This window comes from Leptosomus discolor, chromosome 2 (genome assembly GCF_034619465.1).
Source record: "Leptosomus discolor isolate bLepDis1 chromosome 2, bLepDis1.hap2, whole genome shotgun sequence".
Taxonomy (NCBI): domain Eukaryota; kingdom Metazoa; phylum Chordata; class Aves; order Leptosomiformes; family Leptosomidae; genus Leptosomus; species Leptosomus discolor.
The window spans coordinates 29,783,571-29,810,678 of NC_141392.1; the positions used below are offsets into that span (position 1 = coordinate 29,783,571).

The 27,108-nt window shown below is 36.7% G+C and overlaps 1 protein-coding gene across 3 annotated transcripts in view; it reads left to right on the forward strand.

Moving 5' to 3' along the window:
• SLX4IP (SLX4 interacting protein) overlaps positions 1-27,108 on the forward strand; it is a 78,055-nt gene that overhangs the window by 35,434 nt on the left and 15,513 nt on the right. For 2 of the 3 annotated variants that reach the window (XM_086460823.1, XM_086460822.1), the window contains exons 3-5: positions 4,127-4,216; positions 7,589-7,712; positions 24,371-24,448. In XM_086460823.1, the coding sequence (XP_086316949.1) occupies positions 4,127-4,216; positions 7,589-7,712; positions 24,371-24,448 (292 nt within the window). Of the gene's footprint in view, positions 1-3,073; positions 3,145-4,126; positions 4,217-7,588; positions 7,713-24,370; positions 24,449-27,108 lie in introns of those variants that run through there. The other variant, XM_086460824.1, reaches the window with a different exon arrangement.

Sequence of the window (27,108 nt, forward strand, 5' to 3'; positions counted from 1 at the left end):
GCTTGGAGAACTAAGTTTTACAGTGTTGGGCATGCTTCTCACAGTGGAACTGGGAAATGTGTTTCAAAATAATCTTTAATTAAAATTGATTATTGACAAAGCAGGGCTTATGGAGAATGGTACTGTCTTTCTGTAGGTCAGTTAATAAACTCCCCAAGCTTTTGGTACTACATAGACCATTCTGATCTGAACCAGAGACAACAAATGTCAAGCCAACTACTACCATTGCACTGATGGTGTCACCTGTGTTTGCAGCTATCTTCTGGAAAGTGAAAGCATGTGTGACAGTTGCAGCTCGCCTCCTTCCCGCCTGCCCCCAAAAGCTAGCCAAACTATCATATGTTTCCTTTTCAACTAAGCTTCAATTAATTCTGACCCTACAGCCCACATCTGTAGAATAATCACAGAAATGGGAAATGCTAATATGTGTCTTGGGAGGCTGGCTGTCCAGTCCTGTCTGCTTTAATGATACAGCACGTTTTGAATGATGTAACTGAGTACAAACTCACCATGCTTAGCCCCAGCATCCCACGTATTTTTGTTTGTAATGGCTGTTTTTATGCTATTTGAAGTGATGCAGTTTAAAGAAATGCGTATACCCATGTAGGAACACCCTGACTGTAGAGATGAGTATAGCAGTAAAAATTATTTGTTTGGGTTTATCTGCATATTGGTAGATTTGAGATAATAATCCACCATCTAATATGTGCTTATCCTGGGCCAAGGCTTTAACACATTATGAGCAGATGACTTTCCTTGACTGACTTACCACTTTGCGCTGGTATTCATTCTGTTTGCGTTACGTGTCTGGTTCTTTTCCATTTGCAGAATCTATGAAGTGTTTGATGTATTTGTATAAACAGTTTGATTTCTGAAAATATGTTCTGAATTAGATGTTGTTGCTGTACAATACACTAACAACGTTCTGAGATCATTTAAAGCCCTTTGTTTAATAACACAGTGAATGTTATTAGACTCTTACAGTAAGTATGTTAACATTGAAAAACAGCTTGTAAAAATGAAGAGGTTTTGGATTCTAGAGTTATGGAGAATATCAAATTGGCGCATCTGTTTGTCTTTAGTTTTTCAGTGAAATGTTTTTCTGTTGATTCTTGACAAAAGTGTTTCTCATCAAATCAGGAAGTCGGGTTTCAGTTTTGATGATCGCACCTCTAAAAATAATTTCCAGGGCAAATTTTGAGATTAAGGTTGAAAACATAAAATTAGAAATTCCCGTTCCTGTTTGCCTTTCAATTACAGTGCATGAGTTGCTTCTTGCACCCAAAATGACTGGAAATGCTACATTTCCTCTAAAATAAAAGCTAGTATTTTCATGGATTTGCATGACTTCAGAATAAAAATTAAAATTTAGAAACTTTTATAAGATCATCAAATCTGTTAATATAACCAGTTGACATTTTTCTTCCACTTCCCTCTGCTCCGCGTAATTATTTGTATTGGAATTTAGTCTGTACACAGAACTATGCTGCTGGAGCAGCCAAAGCTGTATTGAGCTGCTTAGTGTAAATATCACATATAAAGTGGTACCATGTGAAGGCATATAAAGTGTAAATACAGGTGTAGGGTATATGATGTATTGTATAATTTGAGAGTGCAAAGGAGTTTCCATGGGAGCTATTGTTTATATCGTGTTCAGGACTTAGGAAAAACAGGAGGTAACAAGACTCAGAAAGATCCTGTGCTTGTGTTCTCTTACTCCCCCTATTCCTCTTTGTCTGTGACAGTTATGCTTCCTTGTGTCCTGTCCCAAAGATATTCTAATTGAGTGGCAAAACCCTTGGCTTTTGGATGTTGAAGTAGTCCCAGGTATGCTGTCTACAAGAACAGCACTCCAAAACTCAGAAGGGTAGAAATCTTTCATTGAGAAAGCTTGTCTATTAGAAGGATTTAAGCTTCATTTGCATATATTTGTTTTTCTTTGAAGTACTGCAAATATTTGGTCTGTTTGTGATATTTTAAGATAATTTTGAACTGTTTCTTTATATAGTTTCAAATATGGTTCATTATTTTCTTTTTTCCCTGTTGTTTCAAGACTTGCAAATGAGACAGATATTGCCATTTGAAAGAAAATAATTACAAACATTATCTGTCCTTGAAAAACAAGTCTATACTTTGCATCTATATTAATGTGTAAAGTTTCTGTAGTCAATAGAAAATGATGCAAGTTAACATGTAGCATTTGATAATTTGAATTTTCTTGATGTATCAAATACTTGTTCATTGTTAAAAGTGCTGAACCATGAATAATTTACTGGCTTTCTCTTCATAATAGGCAGTGTGTTCTAACTTTGAAGTTCAGTAGTCAACTCAAAAGTTTGCTGGAGCTGACTGATGATTCACCAGAGATTCTTGAGAGATATTTTGTCATCAATTTAAAGCTTGGAGAGGTTTGCTGTTGCAGCCATCTGGTAATTCTTGGTTCTCTGGAGGAAAGAGAAGCCTTTTGATAAAATAGATCAAAGCATTCTGTTCTTTCAGTGACTGATACCTATAAGTAACCTAGAAGTTTCTCAAAATGATTTCACAATGCCTGTCTCGTTTGCAAAACTTTTGCATTCTAGTTACAATACAACATTAGTCACAAATTATATTTTAATTATATTTAAATAATTATTTAAATATTTCTGTTCATGGATAATGTACAGATCTAAATGTTTTATAAACAGAGGTTTCTAATTTGCCAAATACGCTGTCATGATTAATAAAATTGATGCTAAATCTTGTTGTTCTTTGTCTGTACTAACGGTACAGGTAAGGGCACCCTCAAAGACTGTAATTCTGTTATACCATAAGCTTAAGATATAGATGTGCCTCTGAGACTGTAGATGATTTACAACTGTAGTGTAAAAATATGTATCATACTATTTCTAGAACTAATTCTAGAGTATTTTGAGTTCTGGTGTGGTGTTTGCAGATGTTTGGCAGAGAAGAGCAAAAATGGGGAGGGAGAGAGTGAGTTAAGACAGGAAGCGTGCGCTGCAACGTCCACTGGAAATGAGACCAATCTAACGCTGGATTGTACATGTACATTTGAGACTTGTCTGGAATGGGGATGTTGTTTCCATTCCATCAGACATTCCGGATGTGCAATTGCTGTGACCGCACATGTCCAGTCTTCTCAGAGTGAGTTTCTTGCATCACAAGTGTGGCACAAACAGCCAACACAGAATGATGAAATTGGCTTTTACCTTGCAAGTTGTTTAGTTAAAGGGTGTCCGAGTGAGATTTGGCGCTGTGTTACTGTAGGAGAAAGGGGAAGCATTAGCTTGTAATGCACCATACCTCTGTGCATGAAAAGAGGCAGTATTCCCTTGCTAGTTAGTGCCAAGCAGAACTAAGGAGATGTGTTTGTGCTGTTCACTCTGCCTTGTATTAGAAGGTCATTGTAATGACTGACCAACTGACGAAGGAAAATAATTAAACCTCGTATGTCACACTATCCTCAAAGCGTACCAAGGAATTTCAGAAATAGTTTGTGTGTCTTGGAATGTAGCCTGTATCATCCTAACAACTATATATACTACCTTAGTATTGTTTAACCAAAATATTGACTTGGCTAAATGACAGATGTCAATGAATATTAGGTAGTTACCATAAGTTCTTCAGACTTGCTGTTCTTTACATTAGGTAGGTTGGAGAGAGAAAAAGACTTCTGAAGAGTCTGAGTTTTTAAGCAGTTAGTAAGTTTAAAATACGAACTAGATAAGTAATATGGTACTAAATTCTTAGGAAATAGAATGATGGGAGTTCAGTGAAGGAATAGCAAATTTTTCACATGTTAAAATTTGCACGAACTCAGATTTAAAAATGGCATACGGATTGCAGAAGAAAATTCCATGTACTCATGCTTGTTATTTAAACTTTCCTGTGAGCAATTCAAGATAGGTCTAGTGCTCTTGTTTCTCATTAAGCCCACAAACAATGGTAAATTTGTAATTCCATACTTCATAAACTTCCTCAGTTTTATGTTCTGCCTGCTGTATCTCTGAATCAGACACACATGCTTACCTGATTGTTTACCTCCTTGTCTGCTCAATATGTGCTTCCTAGCAGCTACAGTTGAACATTTTTTTTTTCTTCTTTGTTTTTTTTTTTTTTTTTTCAGTGTGGGAACTTTGCTGTTCTGGTGGATGTTCGTATTTTGCCTCAAGGCTCCAGTAAAGACACCAGCTGGTTTTCAGATCATGAGAAAGAGGTACAACAAATATCAATTCTACTTCAAAAGCATGTGGCTGCAGGGAAAAAGTTGGATTGCCTTGAACTGTTCAGAATTTTTCAGTGTTATGAGAATACTGTTAGTTACACCTAATCATCAACGGTTGCTGTGGGACCCCTAAGTCAGCCATATGTGATTTTTGGGTCACTAATGACCACTTTCAATTTGCCTTTTAATTTTCAGACTCTGTGTGTGTGCATACATTCATGTGTGCACGCTGTTTTGATTCTTCTGACTTAACTTTTATTTTAAAAACACATTTCTTATTAATGTTTGTAAATTATCCTCAGTGATATAGACCATATTGTGACAGGTATCATTTTTGCAGAACTTGTTGGTGAAATATCTTTCTATTAATTGTTTTTTCTCATTCTGAGAAGTGTGAATGATGTTGCATTTAGAGAGTGCAAGAAAACATGACTATGCATGATAAATTATAGTAGAACCATTATATCATATGAAAAGAAACTCCCAGTCTTTATTTTTAAGTGTATCATGTGTATATCCTGACAACAGATGAAATCTTGGAAAATCTGTGAGCAGCAAAATTATGAATGTCACTTTCATCAGATTCAGTGTGATTTCTGCTACAATCTTGTGATGAGTTACTGGCAGGAGTTTTCCCCTGTTTCAGTCTGTGTGGGAACTTGAGAAGTTCCCTATTGAAAACGAATGCAGGACATGTTTCAAATGCCTGTGGACTTTCCCGCAAGTCTCTGTTACGGTAATTTTCAGCAGATAGCTTTCCTAATGATGGCATCATTAACTTGTCACTGCAGAGCATCCCCATGCATCTCAAAGTAATATGTTTAAATGAAATTAAAAGACACAATAAATTAATATCCTGAGGTAGTGAAAGCAGAATATTTAACAGCATGTGGTTCATCCAATTTGTGCTTTATTAAGCAGAGAAAGAAGAAAATAGGGGAAATCTTTTAGACTTCTTTTTCTGAATAGATGAACACTTATTACGTCTTCTATTTATAACCAGTTTTTGACTCTCCTGGTTATCTGACTTTTAAGTGTTTTCAAAATGTATTTTGTAAGACTGCCAAAACAAAAGATATGAATTTCAGGAAATTAGATCATGATTGATTTAATAGAGAGGCATGACGGGGCAGCATTCATTACATTTCTGTGACCGCACATTTTGAGCGAAGTACAAAGGTTGCATATTTTCAACAACTGAGAAGTGTAATTCCAATCAGCTTTACAGTTCGCTTCCTGAAAGTCCTGTGCAGAATCTTTGTTAAAGTGGGCAGAAAAAGGTCAGTAAGGTATTATAGGCAAATTATACCTACTTTTTTTTTGTTTGTTTATGAGAGCTTTTACATATTCATTGCAAGCAGTTTTCTTCATTTTTGTTATTTCCAAATTCTGGACAATACTAATGGTGGTACAGCCCTCTTTGCTTGTCTGTGGGAAAAGCAGATGCCTCTTAGAGCCCTTGTAACACGAACACGATTTCTGCTGATCCCCTGCTTACCATGGATGAAAGTCAGTGGCTTCTGTTTGTAGCAAATGGAGCCTGGCAATGCAGTGCCACGCAGGAGGAGGGAGCAGTGCTGGCCTGTCTGCTGCCAGCTCCTGCTTGAAGCACGGGTTGTGTAGAGCAGGCTGGGAACTAAAGGAGTGCCCATAAGTATGAGGCTGGTGTAAGAAAATACAGTGCACTGTGTTGAGCTGGGCATTGGTGGTAACGTGGTAAGGACCACATTTGCACACTGCTGTCACACGTGTTGTATATAGAGTCATCTTGGGATTGCTGCAAGATACACATTGAGGCATTTGGGAGCTTTTGTCTTTCTGCCCTTCAAACTTCCCTGCCCTTTTTGTCCTGTCTCTTTTCCACTGGAATAAAAAAGTTACAAGTTATATCTTTGTACTCCGGGAAACATTTATTAAACTGATTTCTAGTCGTGTTAATGCTGTGATCTCTCCATATGCGTATAGAGGGGTCTCAGTTACAAGTTCTTTTTAGCAGTGAAAGGTACGTAGAGACAATTCTCTCGAAGCCTGCTCTTGTTTATGCTTTCTTAAATACAGATTTGTATAGTTCTCTGTGGAGAACCATTTAAATAGTATTTCCATAAGTATAACAACTAAAATATTTTCCATGTAAATTAAGAAGTGCATGCTAATCTTTATTGTTGCAGAAGGAACTAAATGCATGCTATGTTTCCGCTGCTTTCTAGACCTTTTCATTCTAACCTGAACACATAGTCCTGTGAAGGAATGTGTAATGAGATCACTTTAATGAGTTAAACAGAAGAATAAGTAAATATAGTATTTTATAATTGTACTCTTCAAGCAGAAGGGAAAATTAATTTCTTACTGTGAAGGGAAAGCACTGTTTGTGGTTGACCAATATATGTGCATTGCTTTCAGTCAGAGCGATACTTAAAAATTTGTTGCTCTGCATATTTTCTAGATTAATCAGAACAAAATTTCAAGCCAAGGTATTTTAGTTTAGATAGTACTAATGTACTTTTTTCTATTGTCCAAACACTGTAAAAATGTAAAATGATATTTTTGTGTGCCACAAAGTATCGTTTCTGTGAGCACATGGTTATGCACAGTGGAAAATGAGAATACTGAGGGAAAAGTCTCAAGTATGTGTGTACGTATTCATCTGAAAACTTATTCTGGTATTCCAGAGATTAATTTTTTGCTTTTACTCCACGTTTTTTTTTCTATGGTTATTCTGGCTGAAGGGTTTGTTCTTGAGTTGTATGTGGTTTTTATTGTGCTTTGCTGAAGGAAGTATGAAAGATGTGAATGGTTGTGTTTAGGAGCAGAAAAAGCCAAATGAAGTAGAGAAATTAGATCGCTGTGACCTAATTAGCTCTGAGTCTTCCCCCTAAAATTACACTGAATTGAATCAAAATATCTGTTGTGGTTAATAAGGATTCTTGCAGGGTAATAGTGTGTTGACAATTCCTGGGAGGCTTTTTTACTAATATTTTACTTAAATATCTCATGTTATGATACATTTTTACCATGTGTTTTTTTTCCTGCCTTGCATACAAATGAAACTACTTTGCTGTTCAGAAATTAATAATGTAATATAATGTATTTCATCTGTTAAGTGAGAATTTCATAATGTACTTCCTCTCTTGTTTTGCAGCAAAATTGTTTGATTCCCCTCCCTCCTTGTTTCCATTCATTTCCTTAAATTGTGTGCTTCTCACCTCTGTGCTTCTCACCTCTATGTAATACCCCAGTACTAAATTGCACATAATGTTTGTTCTTTTTATGTGAAAGGGAGTGATTTTTGTATTGATTTCTGCTGTAGATCTGTGGGCATGTATGTAAATTTAGATCTAAATAGGCCAACGGTTGCTCTTTCAGGAGGTCTGCATGCTGCTAGAAGAAGTTGTTGCTTCAAGGGTCAAACAGTACTTGGAAGCACCTAAACAACGTGGTCAAGGGAAATCAATGGAATATGCACCATCTGGCCCTTTGTTTCTTACTGGTAAAATAAATTCTTTAACTTGTGATGAAATAAAGTAAGATAAAGTATGGTGGAAACTGCAATTCTTTATGTGAGGGTGATGAGACTAATAGGTGCATTTCAGTACCTGCATGCTTTGAACTAAAGATAATGATCACTATAGCTTGTGCTTTAATGTTGGATCAACTCTGGGGCTAAATGGCTTGCCAGTTTTTGTTTAATGTTATTTCACTGGCTATTGTGGTCATAATGATGGGTTTTACAGTTGATAGGCTTATCTGTTGGTGTTATATCACACAAGCAATTTATTTTTAAATGGTTCTTAGGAAATAATTTTTTTTTTTTTTATTACCAGCCTGGAGCATGTTATAAACTTGTCACAGAAAATAAGGGCTGCAATAGTAAAGCTCTGTGTTGGCCATGGTTTCTCACATTGCCTTAAATATATTGAAATAGATGTCTACTGAAATATGAGTTCTGCAATGAATGTAATTACATACTTAAAATACACAATCACTATACTGATACAATTTTTTTAATTCAATGTCTATGATATTCTGTACCTCTCAAAAGGTTTTTCAGTTGTTGAAAAGATATATTCCTGTAGAATTCTAGTTGATGGTTGTAGCTTTAAACTCTATTATCAATATTAATAAGTGTTTTTAATAAAGAAAACGCAGGTTAAATACTGTATGGTTGGCTTATTGCAAAATTTTAACCATATATTGGAGCCAGATTGTTCTGGCATGACAGGAGGGGGTTTTTTCTACCCACGAGAACCCAATACTGCATAAGCAAAAAGTGCTTCAGGACACTAAAGGATTTTCAACCTCTTTTTTTCCTTGCAAGTTGTACCTACAGTTTATCTCTTTAAAATATTATTGATGTTTATAAAGCATGTGAACTTTTAGATCCCTGTGTGTTTCTGGTTTTGAATGAACAAATAGAATTTTCTTACAGTGCAAGCAGAGGGACATTACAGAGGGTGGGATCAGAATTTCTGAGATTTATTGAGGTCTATCTGTGTTTTCTTTTACTAAGTGATATTTTTTATTATTTATTTTTTAAAGTTTCCTGCCTCAGTAAAAAGTAGGTTTTCAAAAACAATGATTTTGTAAGATAAAACTGCCAGACATAAGAATTGTTTTTATATATGCAGACAGATGCCACACTAGTTTGAAGGTGTTGGTGAGATTTTAGGGTCTTATTTAATTTTATATCATGAACTTTTCAGTAAAAATACTGGTATGCTGTCTCAGGGTTGTGAACTGATCTTCTGCTTGACTCTTCCCCTTAATTCCTGAAAATGAAAAACTTAAGGATATGCGTTTGAGGAGGTCATCAGTAATATCTGTGACAGTTTTAGATTAAAGAATATTTACTTTGGATGAGGCAGAATTACCGTTCCATCAGTTTTCTGTAGTTATCTCACCGTCATTAATTAACACTAAAGAAATAAAGGAAGAAAACAGTCTGTGATAATGAACGTTCATGTTGAACTTAATTTCCAAATCCATCTCTTTCCTCTTCTCTCAGCCTGCTTTGCTCAGGGCTGTAATTTGTAAGAAGGGAGTGCTTTGTTCAAGTCCAAGAATCAAGTTTATTCAAGTTCCATTCAAGTCTGTTCTTACCTGAAAAGGAAATAACAGAATAGGTGGGTGTTCTCTGGAGCAACTGGGACCTACCTCTAAGGGACTGACCTTTTTTAGGTGAGCCACAAGTCCAATAGTCTCTAGCAATTGTCATCACTCAACCCTGGCTCCGAAACCTCTTGTGTTCTGCTGTCCTCTCTAGGATCACAGGTTCTGTTCGTAGAGTACGGTGGTATGGTTTCGTGTTTTTCCACAAACAGATGAAATGCAAGATAGCTGGCCAGTGTTGGCTGACAGTGTTTTGTAGTATACAAAGAAATGCAGAAGCTTGGTATGTGGCTAACTACATACACATACTGTAGGTGCTGCTGGTGAAATGTTGAAGCTTGCAGCTATTGTTGTATTTGGAGGTTATTAAAAGTTTTTGAGCTCTTCAAACTGAATGTGGTTTCTTTTGCTCAAAGTTATGCAAGTCTGTGTCTAGAGTTTCACTGCTGTAAAACCCTTGCTATTGTAAGGAAGAGTGTATCTACAGAAGGAACATTAAGATGCTTATTAGCTGGTTATTTACTACTTCAAATATCCCAAGCCAGCATTCCACCCCTATTGGAACTTGCATCTTTTCACGTCAATTTTAATTAGTTTGATCTCCACATTGTAGGATGTATTCTAAATGTATTAGAATTATTAGACCAATATTAGTAAGATTTTAGACTGCCCCTCATATCAAAGCATGTTGTATTAGGATTTTCTTCAGAAATAGATGCCAAGCTACCTTACTTTGATGAGCAGATCTCGTCTGGCTGTCTAGATCTGTTGAACAGAGAAGACTGTTCTTAAGCTGGCTACTATAACTATTTTGAAGAGAAAATTTTCACCTATCACAATCTCTTTTTAGTATTAATGTTATATTGTGTTTAATATTAATACTATTTAATACCACCTTTCAATTTTGTGGTGCATAATATAAATATCCATGCATGTTACTTGTTAATTTAGATTTCTTTTTTCATTTAAGTTACACCCACACAGCAGTGTGTGGTGGGTCGCATACCATCTCATTAGGAAATCTGTGGGTGTTACACACAGGAGAAGAAAGAAAGAAAGAATGGAAAAATGAGAGAAAGTAGCCAAGACAAGCAAGTTCTTCCTATTCTTCCTTCTGTCTGAACAATTTCCCCACCCCTCCCAAATGGCCAGTGTGAACAATATGCCAAAGTAAGCTTTAATTTAGGCTTTGGACATAGGCTTTGGTATAAACTCTGTTTCCTGTGTTTAATTAATGTCTAAACGTGTTTGATTTTGATTTGTTTTTTAAGAGAAAATTAAAATGGGGTAGATTTTCAAAGATTTCATTTTGCCTGCATCCAATCTACATAGGCAAAATCATGCAAGAAGGACATTTATCAGGTATCATTCACTTGCATTATTTGAAGTTCAATGAATCTAAGCCATCCAATAACAAAAAACATGTATTAGGGAATTTCTTTTAGTAAAAAACCTCACTACTTCACTTTACAAATGGATAATCTTTAAAGTTAGAACTCATGTTTTTATATATATGTGCCATATGTTTTCACTTTGCATCATTTCTGGTACTCAGTAACACGTACGTGTTTTTAGTGATGATGTCAAGCATGATAGTGTGTTGTAACGCTCACCTACTGTAGACTTAAGCCAAAAGCAGAGCCTGTTTTTTTTGTGTTCCACAGAAGGTGGTTAGTTTTGATTAAGAGCAATGAAAATTAAGTAATGAGAGGCCGTAAAGAGGACCAAGCGGAGATACTAAATACAGGAGAATGACAAAGGGAGGACTGTGGAAAATAAGGAAGAAGGCAAAGTTTACATGGGCACAGAGGAAACAGAAAGGAGGATGCGGAAAGAAAACATGGCTCTTAGAAATGTCCATGTTGGAAATGGAAGGAAGAAGATATCTTGTAAACTGACCTTCTTCCCCCTCTTGAGGGAAGAAAAAGTTAACTGTTTATCCTACAAGTAATTTTCAGATCTTTTCTCGTTCCTCCTGTAGCATCCTTGTTGTTTTTCTTGGCTTGAGGGTGGAACATTTTTGCTCTAATTTCAGATCTTTTTGTTGTACAGTGTTTTCTACAGTGAAAATAGAGAGCATGCTGTCACATGGCACAATGAACTCCCAGCTTGATTTTATCTGCTTTCTCTTAGATTGTGTATATTTTTTTTTTGTATTTTTAATCTCACTTTCTAAGAAAATGTGGCTTATGGTGGCCATATCTTCTCTGTGTGTGTCTGTCCATATTTTCCCCAAGTTGCTTTTTGCAAAGGTAATTGAACCTTATTAACTGGTAAAAGTCTCAGACATTAGATTTTCAGACATTAACTTCTGATAAACTTATTAAAATGAGGAACTGGAAGAAGTACAAGTGTTACTACGAATAGTTCAGCTTTACACAGATCTTGAGTCAAAGTTCACGTTATTTAGTATGAAAAAATGCATAAGATGCAATTTCGTAAGAAAATACATTTTTTCTGCTTATGAAACTATTTGTTTGGCTCCTGTAACACACAAAAATATACAATTAATCATGATGGTAAATATTCCAAACTGTTTTGGCCTTGCATTTTAATTTGAACTTTACAATGTTTTTAAGGAAAACGCCCTTTTCAAACTGCCCTAGTTTGCTTTAGGAGCGTTCACTTTAACTGTAGAACGTGAATTGTGTAAGATGTTCTTAGGGTATGCTCCACATTACAATCCTGTAGCAGCAAAACTTATTTATTCCCACCCTTCCAGCTGTTAACTCTTAATACTCTGCTGTGAAATAGTGTTTTCTTTCATTTTAACTAGAATCATTTCACCTATCTTGCAAAAATTTGATGGGTGCAACTGGAGGGAAAGTAAGCTATGGCAGAAAAGCTGCCATAGGGGGCTGAGGAGGACAGGTCTTTCAAATGAACTTCGATGTTTGCAGTTGCACATTGTAATTTCTGTCTCTCAAAAGAATTATGTTGCAGCTTCTTTACAATGGACTCACTTATGATTTGTCTCCAAGTCCTGCAGATCTTTGTGAACTTTAAACTTATATTAATCTGTCTGTGACAACAGAGCCTCATAGCTCCCTGAAGCATGCAGTAACTTATGCAATAACTTATGAAAAATGTTTTGATTAGTAACTTGTACTTCATATTTCCTGTATTTCCTTTAGGTTACTTTTTTCCATTTTTTACGGCCAGCTAATGGGGAATAAAAGCATCTTTTTTCCACCAAAATATTTTTCTTCTAGAAGATCAAGGTGTTATATCTGATTTTTTTTTTTTTGGTACATTTCTCAAGTTAGAGGATATTTGACAAGAACAAAACCCCACATGTTTATGCGCTGTTTGGGTATTTTCTTGTCAGGTTTTTTTTTTTTTTACTTCAGATTATAGTAGGTTTGGGGAAAAACTCCAAGAAGGGCAACAAAGGTGATCCAAGATGAGGAAATGCCATACAGGGAATGTACGAAATACGAGGAACGATTAAGTGTGTTAGTATTCTTCAGCCTGGAAAATGTATGAATTGGGAGGAACGCAGGAGAGATCTAACGAAATCATTTCTTCTCTCATTCTCTTCCAATTTGAGAACAAGAGGGCATCAAATGAAGGTATTGGAAGGGCCGTGGTAGTTAGCAGAACTGTGGAACTCTTTGCCAAAGGATAATGGGCATGATAAAAGCTTATGCTGAGTCCACAAGAACATGGGAGAGTAATCCATGGGGCGTACAGAATTCACAAATCCCCTTTGGTTCAATAGAGGCCCAAGTTGAGAGTGCTTGGAGTCTGGGAGAGTGTTGAGGAAATAACCACGTGCACTTTGCTCTTGTATTTAGTCTCCCTTGTAGCCATTTACTGTGACGTTTACATACAAGGCATTTAGCTATATGGACCTTTGATCTTACCCAGTATGGCCTTTCTTACCATCGTACATTTCTGGAAAAAGCCTACACTATAAACTGAAAACTCGGTAGTATGTCAGAGAGAGCTGGCGTGTTTCAAAGATTGTCAGAGAAAAGTTCTGTGCTTTCTAGATTGAAGGATCTACCTTTGTCTTCCCGTTATTACACTGACATTTGCAGAGTCTTTAGCAATTGCTGTCCCTGTCTTATATGGGACATTTGCAGCTGCAGCAGCAGGTGGGTTGAATGCCTTCTCTTATTTTACTTTTTCCCTAGTTGCAGCTCCCATGTGAAGTTATTTATGGTCTTGGATAGGAAATGAAATAGTGTATTTATTTTAAAGATGCTCTTAATAAAGTGTTTTATATAATTAGTATTGTATCATTGATTTAAACCAACAGGGGACTTGTTTAATCTGGTGTATTTTTGTGAAAAGAAAGAATTTGGTGTTGGTTTTGAACAGAGCCTTGGTCTCTAACCTTTAATTACTGTCAGCCTTAACTAATTCTGTTTGTTTCTTCCACCTTTTCCATCTTTTCTTTTTCTCTTATTTCCATATGGGGTTTTTTCATTTTATGAAAAGAAAAAAATATTATGAAAATTACTTTATGTGTGTGTATGAAAAAAAGTGTGTTTGCATGCACAAACATTGACAGCTACTATCTTACACACCTATATAAGCTATAAAGGTCTTTCTGTAGCATTCAAGTACTTCTGCATAGTAATTTTGCTGTTAGTACTTCAGTTTATGCAAAGACACGTCATTTAAGCAAATGTAAAGCTTATCTTTGGAGTTTTCATTATGTAGTTAGGCAAAAAGTCAGTATCTATTAATTGTGTATTTTCAAAGTGGAATTATGTCTCCTCTTTCAGTTTATCAAAGCTGGCTAGAATTTAATAGGCAATTAATCTCTATCAGTTAAAGAAGTTTAGGATATTAATTTGCTGCAGATGTTGCAAATTAGGCAAGATTAACCCCCCCTTTAATTTCTGATTTGATATTCACTTGAAAATATCAAAGTGACTCATCTTGGCCAGGGAACATACCGCTACCTTTTGAAAGAGCCCTTAGCATCTGTTTGTCCCAAGTGGGAATTCAGCATTTTTGAATCACACGGAGTGATTTTCAAAATCTGTCCCTAAGCACTTAACCATTTCTTATTTGACTGCCTGATTCTTCTTTGTAACATCTGTTCCTCTTGAAGGTACTTTCTTCTGTGCTCTGTGTAGTTTGTTTAAAGCTTCTGTAGTCATTTGGAAGCAGGAATAGAGAGGATAGGGTATCAGTGTACAGCTTCTATGGACCTGTTTAAGCACTAGGCACAGCTGGAATAGGTAGCAGATAGGTTTGGGGGTTTTTTTGAGCGCTCACTGTTTCAGTTGAAGTTTTCTGAAGAAGTTTGACTTGAAATTGTCTTCTCCCATCCTTTGTGAACATGGCAAATAGGATTTCCGCCAGAAGCATTTTATAGGTTCTGTGGTCTGCATTTAATGCTGAAATTCCTTGCGATGGAATGTCTAAAATACCAGAGAAGAAATTATTTGGTCAGTATGATAGACCTGACTTTCCTTAGCTGTCTGACCTTTACAAATATGTGTGTGGGATAGCTCGAAGGCTCTGCTGCCTGGAATATGCTACAGATAAAGTACTGAGGCCAGTTTAACATCATACGTGCATTCTGCGGAAGTAAAGCGTTTGCAAATAATGTCTGAATCTGGTCATGTGTCTTGTGTTTGGCTAAATTTTTAAGGTACTATGAATATGCCTTTAGAATTTAATTTTTTCAGCTTGGGGTACGTATGATTGCATGTATCACTTGCTAACATACATAGCAGGTTGCGTTGTTTAGTTGCCTACCAGGGTCTACCCCGCATGCATTACAAAACCACATACACTGCATTCTGGTTATGCTTGTCCATGTGCAGATAACACTGTATCTGTGTGCAGCTGTGGTCCTCTGTGTTTGGGACTTCTGGGGGGAAAAAAAAAAAAAAACAAACAAAAAACCCAAACCAACCAAACAAAAAAAACAACCAAACAAAAACAAACGCACAAAAAAAAAACCCAACCTCTGAAAAATCTCTGTGTTATGAGGGCAAAGATTCTATTTTTTTAGACCTAAGTAGTCTTGTTGGGCAGCGCTAGGAGTCATGAGACTGTTGGTATGTCTTAGCAGGCACATCAGCATTTACGTCAGGACTGTTGTCAGCATCTGAGGTTTGAGGGGTTTTCATATCACTGCATGGGAGAGGGAAAATAGCTTCATTTAGTAAAAAAACCCCAGAAAACCCAAACCAAACCCTACTATGAAAATACAGATAATGAAAGTGGATGAAAAGGGAAATATGATTTCTAAGGGGAAAAGAAAGACTGTATCTATTTTTTAAAAAAAATTAACTAGACTTGATAGCTTCTTTTGCCTTTTTTTAAGTTGGTTCGACTGTATATTAAATGAGATGGAAATAAAATAAGGATTTGATTTTTATTTTGAGATGAAATGTTGGGTTCCTTTAAAAAAAAAAAAGTCCTCTTTATTAAATATTTCTAAAGAGACCAATATTGTTTTGGTTACAATGTAAGCATGAAAGAATGGGGATTTGAAATAAAACCTAAAAGAAATATGATTTCCCTAGAAAGGTTTAGGGGAATTTACTTAATTGCAACCAGAAGTTTGACCTGGAAGTGTAACGTTTTGACCTTTTAGCTGTCTGGTTTCCTAAATGTGTTGTTTTGCTCTCTTTAAACTGTGAGAAAATCTGGTTTACACATCTTTAACCCTTGCATTCCCTGGAAGTCCCCAAACTATCTCCAGCAGTCCAAGAAAAACAAAAATTGTCATTATATTTTAAGAAACAAAATCATCATAGGTATGTGATGAACATTGAAGTCCTTTCTATTTTCATTATAACTGAAAGTAATTGTGGGTGTAATTCCATGGTTAAATATGAATAGGAATTTCTTTTAAACTTTCCATGTTACTATATTACACAATAATACTCTCCTTTGTTCTTAAGTTTCATTATTGTATGACAAAGGTAGAGAGAAAATACAGCTTTTAAAAATGCAAACATTTTTGTGGGTTTATTTATATTTGGGAAATTTTTATAAGGCTTTACAGAAATCTGTCCAGATAAAGATGGAGGGCCGATTCCTGAAAAAAGTTATGCATACTTTCTTTGGGTAAGTAGTTCAGTGAGAGCAGTTATGTGCATTTGATTCACCGTCAAAGGTACTAGATCTGTTGTGTGTATTACACATGGAGTATTTCTGTTGACTACAAGGCACAAGTGACAGACTATAAACAAAACTATGCCAGCAAAGTTTTGCAGGGCCTGGGCCTTAATTTATTAAAAACTTATAGAAGTAAATAAAAATATGGTAGTGCAGCAAATAATAAAGACTTTTTCTTGAAAAGAGGAGAAAAAAAGTCCAGCACAATCTTGAATATGTATTGAATCCATGGGAAACAAAGCTGTTTAAAGACAAAGCTTGCTTTAGAGAGGATGGAAGGTGACAGTCTTCTGTTTGTTTACAGAGTGTCTTTCTCGTATTCTTTTAAATAAGCTTTTTAGTTTGGGGTTTTTTTTTGTGCCCATGCCTGTGGGTCATAGAATATGGGCAGTGCCTATCTGTTCTTTTCTGTTGTCTTCACATGGCACAAGACAGGCTCATGGTTTTTGGTCTTTTGTATAAAAGACCTTAAATTTTGTATTTAATACTGACAAAGAGGATGTTCTGTGTACTTTTTTTTGCGCTTAGCATCTGTTACACTGATGCCAGAAACTGAAGATACTAAGCTGTGTAATTCAGGTGGTCCCTTTAACACTGCATTCATGAGTAAGCTAAAGTGAGCAGTTTGTTACAAACTGTTGTGCAGTCAGTCTCCAGCCCTTTGCACCACAGCCAGCACCTGCTTCACGGCTAGAGCTGAGTGGTACTGATCAGATGATCTCAATCCCGAGTTGTTCTTGGTCTTTCTGGTGGTATTCTCTTTGCATCAGATCTTGTAAGAGCAGAAAGAGATTGAGACTTAGTTGGAAACAGAGCCTTTTAGCAGCTGACGTAATTACGGTCTATTTGCCAGCATTTACAAAGAGAAAATACAGAAGGCTTCATTGTGGTGGATTTCTACCTATTTGCTGTGCTCCAGAATTTCCTTGTATTCAGAGTTGTTAGAAACCTAAAAAGAGTCTGTTGTGTGAAAAGACAAAACCCATGAACCTCTGGCACGATGTGCTTTGTTCAGACAATAGCGTGAAGCGCTTGCTGATTCAAGTCCACACTTGTTTCTTAGAACTCACTTTCTTTTGAAGTGTCCTCTAGATGATAGGGTAGAAGAAAAGAGGAGTCATCACCATCAACATCTACCTCTTGGTCCACTGGGCTGTCCTAATAGGAGTCCTCAAAAAAGAAAGGCAAGAACATTCATTGGTGTCATATAGCGCGATCAGCTTTGAATAAACTACCTTTTCGTGTTCATGCCATCCTTTTAAAGTTCTGTTGAAGGTACCTGCTACTACTTTTCTTTCCCTCTCATTGTCTCCCATCATGTCTGCAGTGGCAGACTGTTGAGCATTCTTCACCAAGCCCATAGGTTTTGTGGCCATGTGATGGAATACATTCCTGACATTTTTAGTGATCCTTGCCTAGAGACTGTGTTATTGATAGAAGATGAAAGTCAGCTGTGGGTGCTATAGGGTTAAAACCCTTTCCTCTCAGGGAAGAAGTTTTGCAGAAGTTATTTCCTATTGCAAGGGGGAGAAAATAGAGCCTGGAGACCTTTGAAGGGTTTGATTGACTTTATTTGAAAATCTTTCAGCATTACAGTATTGGCACCCACAATTATGTTGTTCTAATGAACAGTAAGGGGAACCAGTCATGTCTGTTAAATTCCAACAGGCTCATTTTCAGTTTGGTTCAGTTTTTGTGCTAGAAGATACTTTGCTTTGTAGAGATTCTTAACACTTAAAAGTACAAAATCCTCCCTTTCAAGTATTTCACAGCATCAAAAAATTTCATGACAGTCATGGATATCCTCAAGGAAAAAAACAGAGACAATTAGGCTGAAAGGACACCTTTTTTTTGAAAGAGGCATGTGCTTTAAAAGTGACTGTGTGCATTCCCTAGTCAAGCTTGTCACCATCACAGTGTCCGTGTTTTGTTTTAGCTAGAATCTACCCTACTTTTATCACTGTGAGGAAAGTGACATTTCTTCATTTGGATACAGTTGTGTCTGGCCAGTTTGGAGGTGATGCTCAGTATGATGTGCAAATGTGCCATCAGATGTTTTTTAACTAAGCTACTCCTTCATGGTGATACAGCCCCTTCGAAGAGACTTTAGATTTTCCTCTGTTGCTGACTTGTCAGACAGTGTTTACCACACAGTTTGTTTTCCAGTTCTCTCTGCCTTTTGGCTGGTAGCAACAGATGCCTGTCTCAGCCTTTTTATCAGTTGTCAGGCTTGTTCCAGTGGTTAAAGAAGTCCAGGCACATGGCTTCCTCTGGAGTAGAGTTTATATGTTCAAAACAGTGAAGATTCATAAATAGCTTTCCGTTCACGTGTTAAAGCCCATCACATGCAATTAATAATAAGGTCATTGAGCCTGAGATCAACAAAAGGGTGAAATCAAATCTTGTCTCCTATTAGAAAACATTGTCTGTGGCAATGGTACAGTGAACATCAAATATATTGCTCTGTGTTTATCTGCTTGAATGCATGAGCAGGTGGTGCTACCTATTATTGCTTATACTTTATGAATGGGTATTGAGAGACTGGACCTTAAGAGCTATTTTCCAGGACTGGATCAGCCTGCCTTTCCATCTTAGGTGTTAGTGAGGGGAAGATGGTTTCTTTCCTTCAGAGGTGGTATGTTCTCAGGACCTCCATCAGGTGCCTTTCTCATCTTGTGGTCAGATGGTCTTGTACATGCATTTCTTGTCACTCCTTTCCTCCAGAATACCCGTGACAAACAGGCTAAGAAAGGCCTTATCCTGGATCCAGTTTGGCCAGTATAGTTCTGATTTTGGAGTGAATTCCACAGCTTTCTTGCTAGAGGAGAGCCCTGCAACCCTACTCTTGGATTTCATAAAATGGCTCAGTCCAGTTTCACTGTTAACAGCTAATATTGTGAAGGTTTTAGACCACGTGCCATGTCCAGCTCTCAATGTTCTGATAGCAGAGAGGATTCTGCTAGCTGTAGGTCATCCTGTCTTGATCAGATTCATTTAAAGGTTAATAACTTTCTTCCAATCAGGGAACCTGTTCCTGATAGGAACTAAATCCTGTCCTCAGGTCCTTGATGACACAGACCACTCACCTATTTGTGTTGGCAACTGGCCTATGTTGAGAAGATTTAACAGGTAGAAGAATAGCACTAATAATAATCAATTTGTGAAAGAGTAAGGAGAAAAAAAAGCAGTAATCTGTTCTTGTCTATACTTGGTTTAAGCTGACTGTAAGGCACCTTGGAAAAAGACAAAGGAAAATTACATCACTGAATTCATTTGCAGGTGTAAAAGTTTGCAAGATCAGACCCTGCAGCAATACTCACTCAATACTGCACCCAAGTCTTTTTTTTAGTCCATACTTTTTGTACATAAATTTAATGGCCTGAATGTTGGGGGGTTTTTTTAGGTATTAAACATTTTTTAAAAGTCTGTGGGCTTTATTTTGCGTTGATCAGTACACATTTTCCTGTGTACTTGCTTGTGATTATCACTTGAAATAATGAAAATTTTAGAAAATTATTTTCGGACCGAAGGCAGAATGGATGGGAAGAACGGATGCTATCCTGAGCTGTTTAAGTTGTTCTGAGACCCACTATTGGGTGTATAAAAAATTTGCAAGAGGTGAAGATGCTTGTTGTCATTAACTGTGATGGTTTTTCTGTGTGTGTGTGTCTGAGGTGATACAGAAATTCTGTACCCAGTCTGAACACCAGAGAAGGCTCAGGAAGTCTTGACAACTTTTTGTATCTGCCATCTTGCATCTGCTGGTCTGTCCTAGACTTGGACTTAAACTTACATGCCGATGTTTGGTTTTGAATCTCTTCTAAGTTAGAAGTGGCAACCTACTCTGGAGCACGTTATGAACATGAATGTTTGTTTTGGGGAAGGAAAGCTGCATGATTAACAGTAGGTTTAGAATAAAATGTTCCTTTTTGTTTTGTTTACAAAAGATCAGAAATTTGGATTTGGTGGTGAATAATTTTAAGTGGAGAAATATGTCTGCTAAAAAGCAGTGTAATAATATGTCTGTAGAGCACTTTGAAGATGAAAAGCTCTATATACTGTAAACATTATTACTAGTATAGTTTAATCTGTGTGGAATAATTAATCTAGCATAAGCCAAAATGTAGATTTTTTTTTTTTTTTTTTAATGTGCAATACAGTGTTTCGGAAAGTCTGATGCACCTATGTATTTACTTTTACACTGTAATATAAGAAATTTATCCTCTTATTTTTTTTAATGTCTGTGTGTTGCAATGATTTCCTTTGTTGTTACTTTACAAATGCAGAAGCAGTCCTAATCCAGAGCAACAGGTCAGAAATGTGAAATTTCTAGACTGAGGGGAAAAAATAGGTGTGTTTTTTTTAAAGATAGTATAAAAATACTATGCAATGAGAAATAGGTGCCTGTCAGATATGGAAGTGTTTGGGGGCAGCTGGCCTCCTTAGGCTTGTACTGTGGCTCTGGAGAAGACTGAATTTAGTTACAGAGCCGTGCAGGTGCCAGATTGCACTGGGAAGTGAACACCTGCCAGGCTGCTCCAGATAACTCAGCAGCTCAGAGGCATTTTCCCAGGCTCCCAGATGAATGGTCCGTAATAGCCGTGGGAGAGGGCTTCCCACTGCTCCATGCTGTACCACAGCCTCTTCTTGGCAGCCTTCTGGAAGCACAAGTCAGCTTGGCTGTGACTCCTTTGGAAAACAAGTGTTGCTGGATAGTCTTACAGTAAAGAGTCAGTGTCTGATACTTCCTCTCGGTGTCGTGGGACTATGAAATATAACAAGCAGGGCAAATTACCGTTCCCTTAAAAGGCGGCATTCACTGGTGCGTATTTCAGCTGAAACTGAACTGTGGCTTCTCTAGAACCACTTTTATTCAGTCACATTTTGGGTTTCAGGGTCTATTTATTTTGTTGGGTTTGTGGGGTTTTTTTGCTCAGTGGTCTGTTTTGCTTTTTTTTCTTGTTTGTTTTTGGAACCTGGATCTGATGACTTTAGGTGCACAGTTTTGAAGTAAGAAAAACAAAACTCCAAATCACTAACAATAGTTTTATTTCTGCTTCTGTGTTGGTCATCTACAAATGGAGCTTTGTCTGTGTTGCAAGATGAAGAGGAAATTGAAGATTGGACCAGCTGGGTTTGCTGAACCCAAGATCTGTGAACTTTCTCTCTACCTTTCTGGCTACAAAACACTGTATGTAGCTTGGTGCTAAAACTTCCATGGTGTGCTTAAAAGGAATTAGTGATGGATCATTTGGTACATATCAGTTGGTATCATGAACAGCAGCTTTTGGTCCTTGCTAAGTATATACTGGCCGTCTTCCCTGGAGCATAATCCACAGCTTGCCCAAAGCCAGCGTTAGTATATAAACAGCATTGATGGTGGACAAGTCTGGAATTGAGAACAGGCTTAGACTCATGCTGAGTAACTGTGTAGAAAGTTTAAAAAGCTGCAAGTTGCATGAGGTTGTCGGATAAGAAGGTTTTCTTGTGGGGCTTATTTTTTAGTTTCTTATTTCATGAAGCAGAATGGTTATTTGGATAATGTATTTCTCTTGAAGGAAACAGAAAGAGGATATCACAGATTTTATAGTTCTGCAGTAACTTTGACAACTTTAAAACTAGGGAAGTTTTGCAAACTCCAGCTGACTATGGATTAGATCAGATGTCGCATACAAGAGGGTTTCAAAACATTTGATGAGCATAGCTGTGTGATACTTTCAAAATATAGGTATCTTGAATGTAATGCATCTTAAAATTTTCTCACAGTTAGCAATAACTATCAGGAAATCATCTGTTCAGGCTTTTTCAGCAAAGTCAAGTAGTAAATAGTAATGGAAACTATAATTATTTTCTAGTGTTAGTCCCTCTGGGCTGAGCTTATTAGCTCAGGTGCAACTCCCTGTGAAGGCTTTATAAGACTTTCAGACTTGAGCTGACGCCTCAAAAATAGTGTAGAGGTGTCTTGATCTCTGACGTAATTATTTTTTTAGATTTGAGGTAGGCGTTCTCTTCCAGAGAACAGTAGCTAGCTGAATCAAGGGCCTTTAAGAGGAATTTGAAACTTTGTTCAGGCCATTAGTCAATCAAATATGATTAAGCACTTGACCTCTCTGAGAATACCAGGATAGCAAGAAAAATAAACAGATATACATGACACTGATTCCTAAAAGAATTTCAGGAACGGTGTATCATGCTTTTCCCTGTGAAAAACAAAAGATTCATGCTTTTTCATTTTAAGTTCATCTCAAGAAAAACACTTTTGGAATATCCCAGACAAATGGGGGTGGAAAGCCTGTTTTAATATTTACTCTCTCCTTGAAGATTTATTTGCAAAGTTGTACTTTCAGGACTGTTACTTTTTCAGCATTACAGAGGTAACAGTGGAAGATGCTATTATCACACTAATAACTTATTTATATACAGGGCAAATTCTTCGATTTGGCTAACCCTACTAACAATGTTAAAGAATTGTGGATGCCAAACTGGAAATAGCTAAAAGTAATTTTCTTTAATTGTGCTCGTAAATGTACAGTTAATAAAGCTGGTGGATTACATCCAAATTTTTCTCTAGTGCTCATCATTTTTAAGGGATGGTTCAACTTGTCACATCTTGACTTGATCTCTAAAGGGAAGTCAAATTTTAGGTATCTTCCTGAGGGGAAGGAAAAAAGATGGCTGATAAATTTCAAAAGGATTGATTGTCATCAATAACTATAGTTCTTAATAAGAGGTGATGCTGAACAGCACTTGATGATGAGCTCCAGGAGGTCTTGTACAAGTAGGAGAGTTGCAGACTCTGCAGGAGATGACATGCATTTTGGGGCTTAAACGTAGAAATAAGTCACGCGTTGGCACTTGCTCAGTGGAGACTGAGACTGGAACAAATGAGCCTTCCCATACTTCTTTTTAAATGGTTAGATTAGAAGAACAGCCGTAGTGCTCAATTTTCTAAATTTTCTGCGGTAATTGCACGTAGGGTATTTGCCTGTCTTGGAAGCAGCAATAATTTAAGTCTTACAAAACCCATCAGAGTTAAGGGAAATACCACTAACCTTCTTTTGCACATTCATTTTAGTGAGGTGTACAGATGGACTATGGAGGAGGAGTCACAGATGCTAACTTCTCTCATTTTAAGTGGGAGTTGGGTTGCTAAATCCCTTTATGAATCAAGTCCTAACTGATTTACTCAGGGTCATTTGGGAATTTGAGTAGAACAAAAGCAAAAGTTGATTTCCTTACCCGTAGTCTAAGTCTCTTCGCCGTAATATAACCCTTTCTGTCCTTTTCTTACGCTCCTGGTGCACAAGGATTTCTGCCATTCTCAGGAATAGAACCTGGAGAAGCCTCTGTGTATGTTACAGGTATCTGCTGGTTCAGGCAGGCTAGCTCTGCCTGCTTGTACATACTGAGGAGTTTAAATGTATGCATTTCTCACTTAATTCAATGGAATTGTAGCTAGTTAAGACCTTTCATGTTTGTTTTTGTTTGTAGCCAGTATTTTTTCTATCAGCTTTGAGTCTGGTAGCTTTTTCTAGAAGGCAGTTAAGTAAATGGTTATGTGTGGTGTTCTTGTAGAATATGTATGGAAAACGTTGTAGTGAATAGGACTCTGGCCTGTTGGACTAGTGACCATGGCACTAGCCTATTTAGCAAATTACATCTCTGATCAATTAATTGATTTAAATTTATTTCTGCGGTTGGATATCAGAACTTGGTGGTTAGTAATTTGTTCAGATTTTTTCCCTGTTTCAGTTACTAATTTACTGAGACTTCAGTATGAGCAGTTTCTTTTTAAAAATACTCCTTTAAAGTTACATTTTCTGTTGTGTTCTTGAGCTGCTGCTGCTTTCTCTCAGTCCTGTCTTCGCAGATGCACAACACTTGGAGACCAGAGTGCCCAAGATACCCTTATGCTTACTGTTATGCCTTTGTTTTATGTTGCAGCCAACACTTTTCACATTACTGCCTACTTTATGAAGAGATGGATTAATCTCCGTTGTGCTATAGGGAAACGTTATCGTGGTAAGAAATCAGTTTCTTATGGTGTTACTTAGAATTTTGCATTTCTCGGAGGAAAAAAGGGATAATAAACTAATACCTTGTTAGATTTTGATCTACTTAATCAAAATCTCTTTCAGAGCTTGGTTTTGGGTTTGGGTTTTTTTGGCTTGTGTTGGTTTTTTGTTGGTTTTCTTTTTTTTTTTTTTTTTTCCTCCAGAGGATGTTTCCTAAAAAAATGAGAAGTGTTTCTTAACGTATGATAGATTTTTTTAAAACTTAATTTTAAATTTGTGTATGCCTTGCCCCAGGGTAATCAGCTAAGCCACACCAAATTCTCTATGATGAGACTCAGCATTTTACAGTCTCTGCAGGGTGAAACTACCAGAGGTTGAAGTATGAATCACTTCATTATTGCTTGAGTGTCTTGTGACATCAACTGTACAGTACAAGTGTATGCAAGAAAAGGCTTTCATTCAGCTCAGTGCTATAAAACCTTTACATAGGTGATGTCATTAGACCAGATCTTTTTTTCATGTTTTCTCAAGCCGAGATGCTCTGTAAGGAAATTATATCAATCCTGTCCCTCCAACAGCAATAGAAAGGAGCTATAATGATTACTGCCCTTTGTGTTGACCTTTTCATATTAAACCCCCCCCCTAAAATAAAACAATTAGGTGTGCTTAAAAATATCAAATACTTGAATGGATATTTTAAAATATTTTCTTATTTTTATAGGAATTCATTATATTATTAATCTCTCTTCCAATGCCAACTAGTTGTTTTCTAAGTCCATATTTGTTGAAGATATTGGTGTGTTGATTTTAAATATTTCATCAAACTTGTTGTCCCAGCCCTCGGCAGAAAAGTTAGAATAGAATACCAGAGTGTCTCCATTGGAATCTCAACATTGGTTTCTGGGTATTAACTTTGAACTTTTTTTAAGCATCAATGCATATCTAAAGATACTTCCATTTTGTTAGCCAGCAAGTGAGGTTGTTATAAAATGTAATAATAAAAATGTCTAACTGGAATGAACTTGCCTTACTAGTGCTGCCAAAAAGAGAGGCTCTGATGCTGCAATCAAAACTTCGCTTCCATGTGAAGTTCCTAACAAGAAAGGAACTTCATTTTGCTGTGTTTCACTACAATTAAATAGCAAAATAAGCCCATATGCTTAAAAATAATTTGGCACTAATGTTTCCTTTCTGCAAGGGACACCTAGTAACTTCATGAACAAAAAACAGACGTTGAGCCTAATAGGAGAAGTCTTGCATACTTTAACCGATGATGCTAACTTGGTATCTGAAGTAAACTTACCTAAGAGGCTGTTATTGGAACCCCACATAACAAGTTCTAGTCCTTGCAATGATTGCCCAGCTTTTCTTAGCCCATTTGGAAGATGCTTGTAAACTGCTCGCAGTTTGAAAGCCATTTGCTACTAGACCTTTGCAGGTGGCTGAGGATACAAGCAGAGAAAGAATAGTCTGGACATAAGGCACAGCGTGAATACTTCCTTAGACACAGTTTTGCTAAGAGAGTTGGTATTTCTGAAAGGATTATGAAAGGCTTATAGTCATTATCAAGTTGTAGTAACTTAACAAGCTGTTGTGTCAATACAGATGCATTTGAAGTCTCTGTGTATGCTTTTTCAATCAATGGCAAATGCAAGGTAATCTGTTTCACCATCCCTGTCTTCTGTTGTAATGACTCTAGAAAAGCTGCTGCTGGTATGCATGCAAGGGGTTTGTCAGATACTAATGGTGAAGAAGCAGTACCTTGTAGAGAGGTAGTCACCCACATGGATGACCTGATCATCACAGGCAAATTGTGCACATCTTGCCTATACTCAATTTATTGCGAGGAGATATTCTACCAAAAAATCTGAGGTCAACCTCATGTGTTTTCTGCATGCCTTGTCTCTTTCCTGTCCCAAAAAATAGGGCGTTATGGCTTGTTTTTGAAGTACAAAAACTTTGAAAAATTAATGACTCTCTTTTATAAAACCAAACCAAAACGAAATACAAAACCAAAGAAATCTGAAAAGGTGAAGATGTTAATATGGAAATAATCTGATATGTAAAATAACAAAATAGCCAGCTATACTCTTTTCGTAGCATTGCTAGGTACTGAATAAAGTTTTGTCTGGTCTGCTCTAATCTGAGAACCCTTCAATTTTTAATTACTTGTAAACAGAAACTTTATGTCCATAACAAACTATGTAACCTTGAGTAAAATATGTAATTCAGTAGTAGTTAACTGGTGTGTGTAATGACTTAAAAAATCGCCATAGTCAGAGTTTGAAACACTTGAGCCTTGTGCTGAGTTTTTATACCAAGTCTCGATTGACTATGTTGTGTGCTGTATTACAAACATAATTTACAGCTTTTGTGGTGAAAAGACTCATCACCAGAATAGCACTAAAGAAATAATTAAGTGGTTTGTCTGTTGATTCTGCCTAGTATTTTTGTCCAGGGATGCAGGTGGACTAATTTGCAGCCGTGACTATCCTCTTGGGAACTAAATTTATTCTGACATTGATTTTTTTTTTTTTTTAATGGTTTAAAATAGCAAAACAAAAGGAGGGATGAGATGTTGAGAGTAGCTAAGAAACTAGTGGAGTGCATGAAGTGAGTTAGTGTGCAATTTAAAAAATAAATTATTTTGTTTACTAAAATAACATG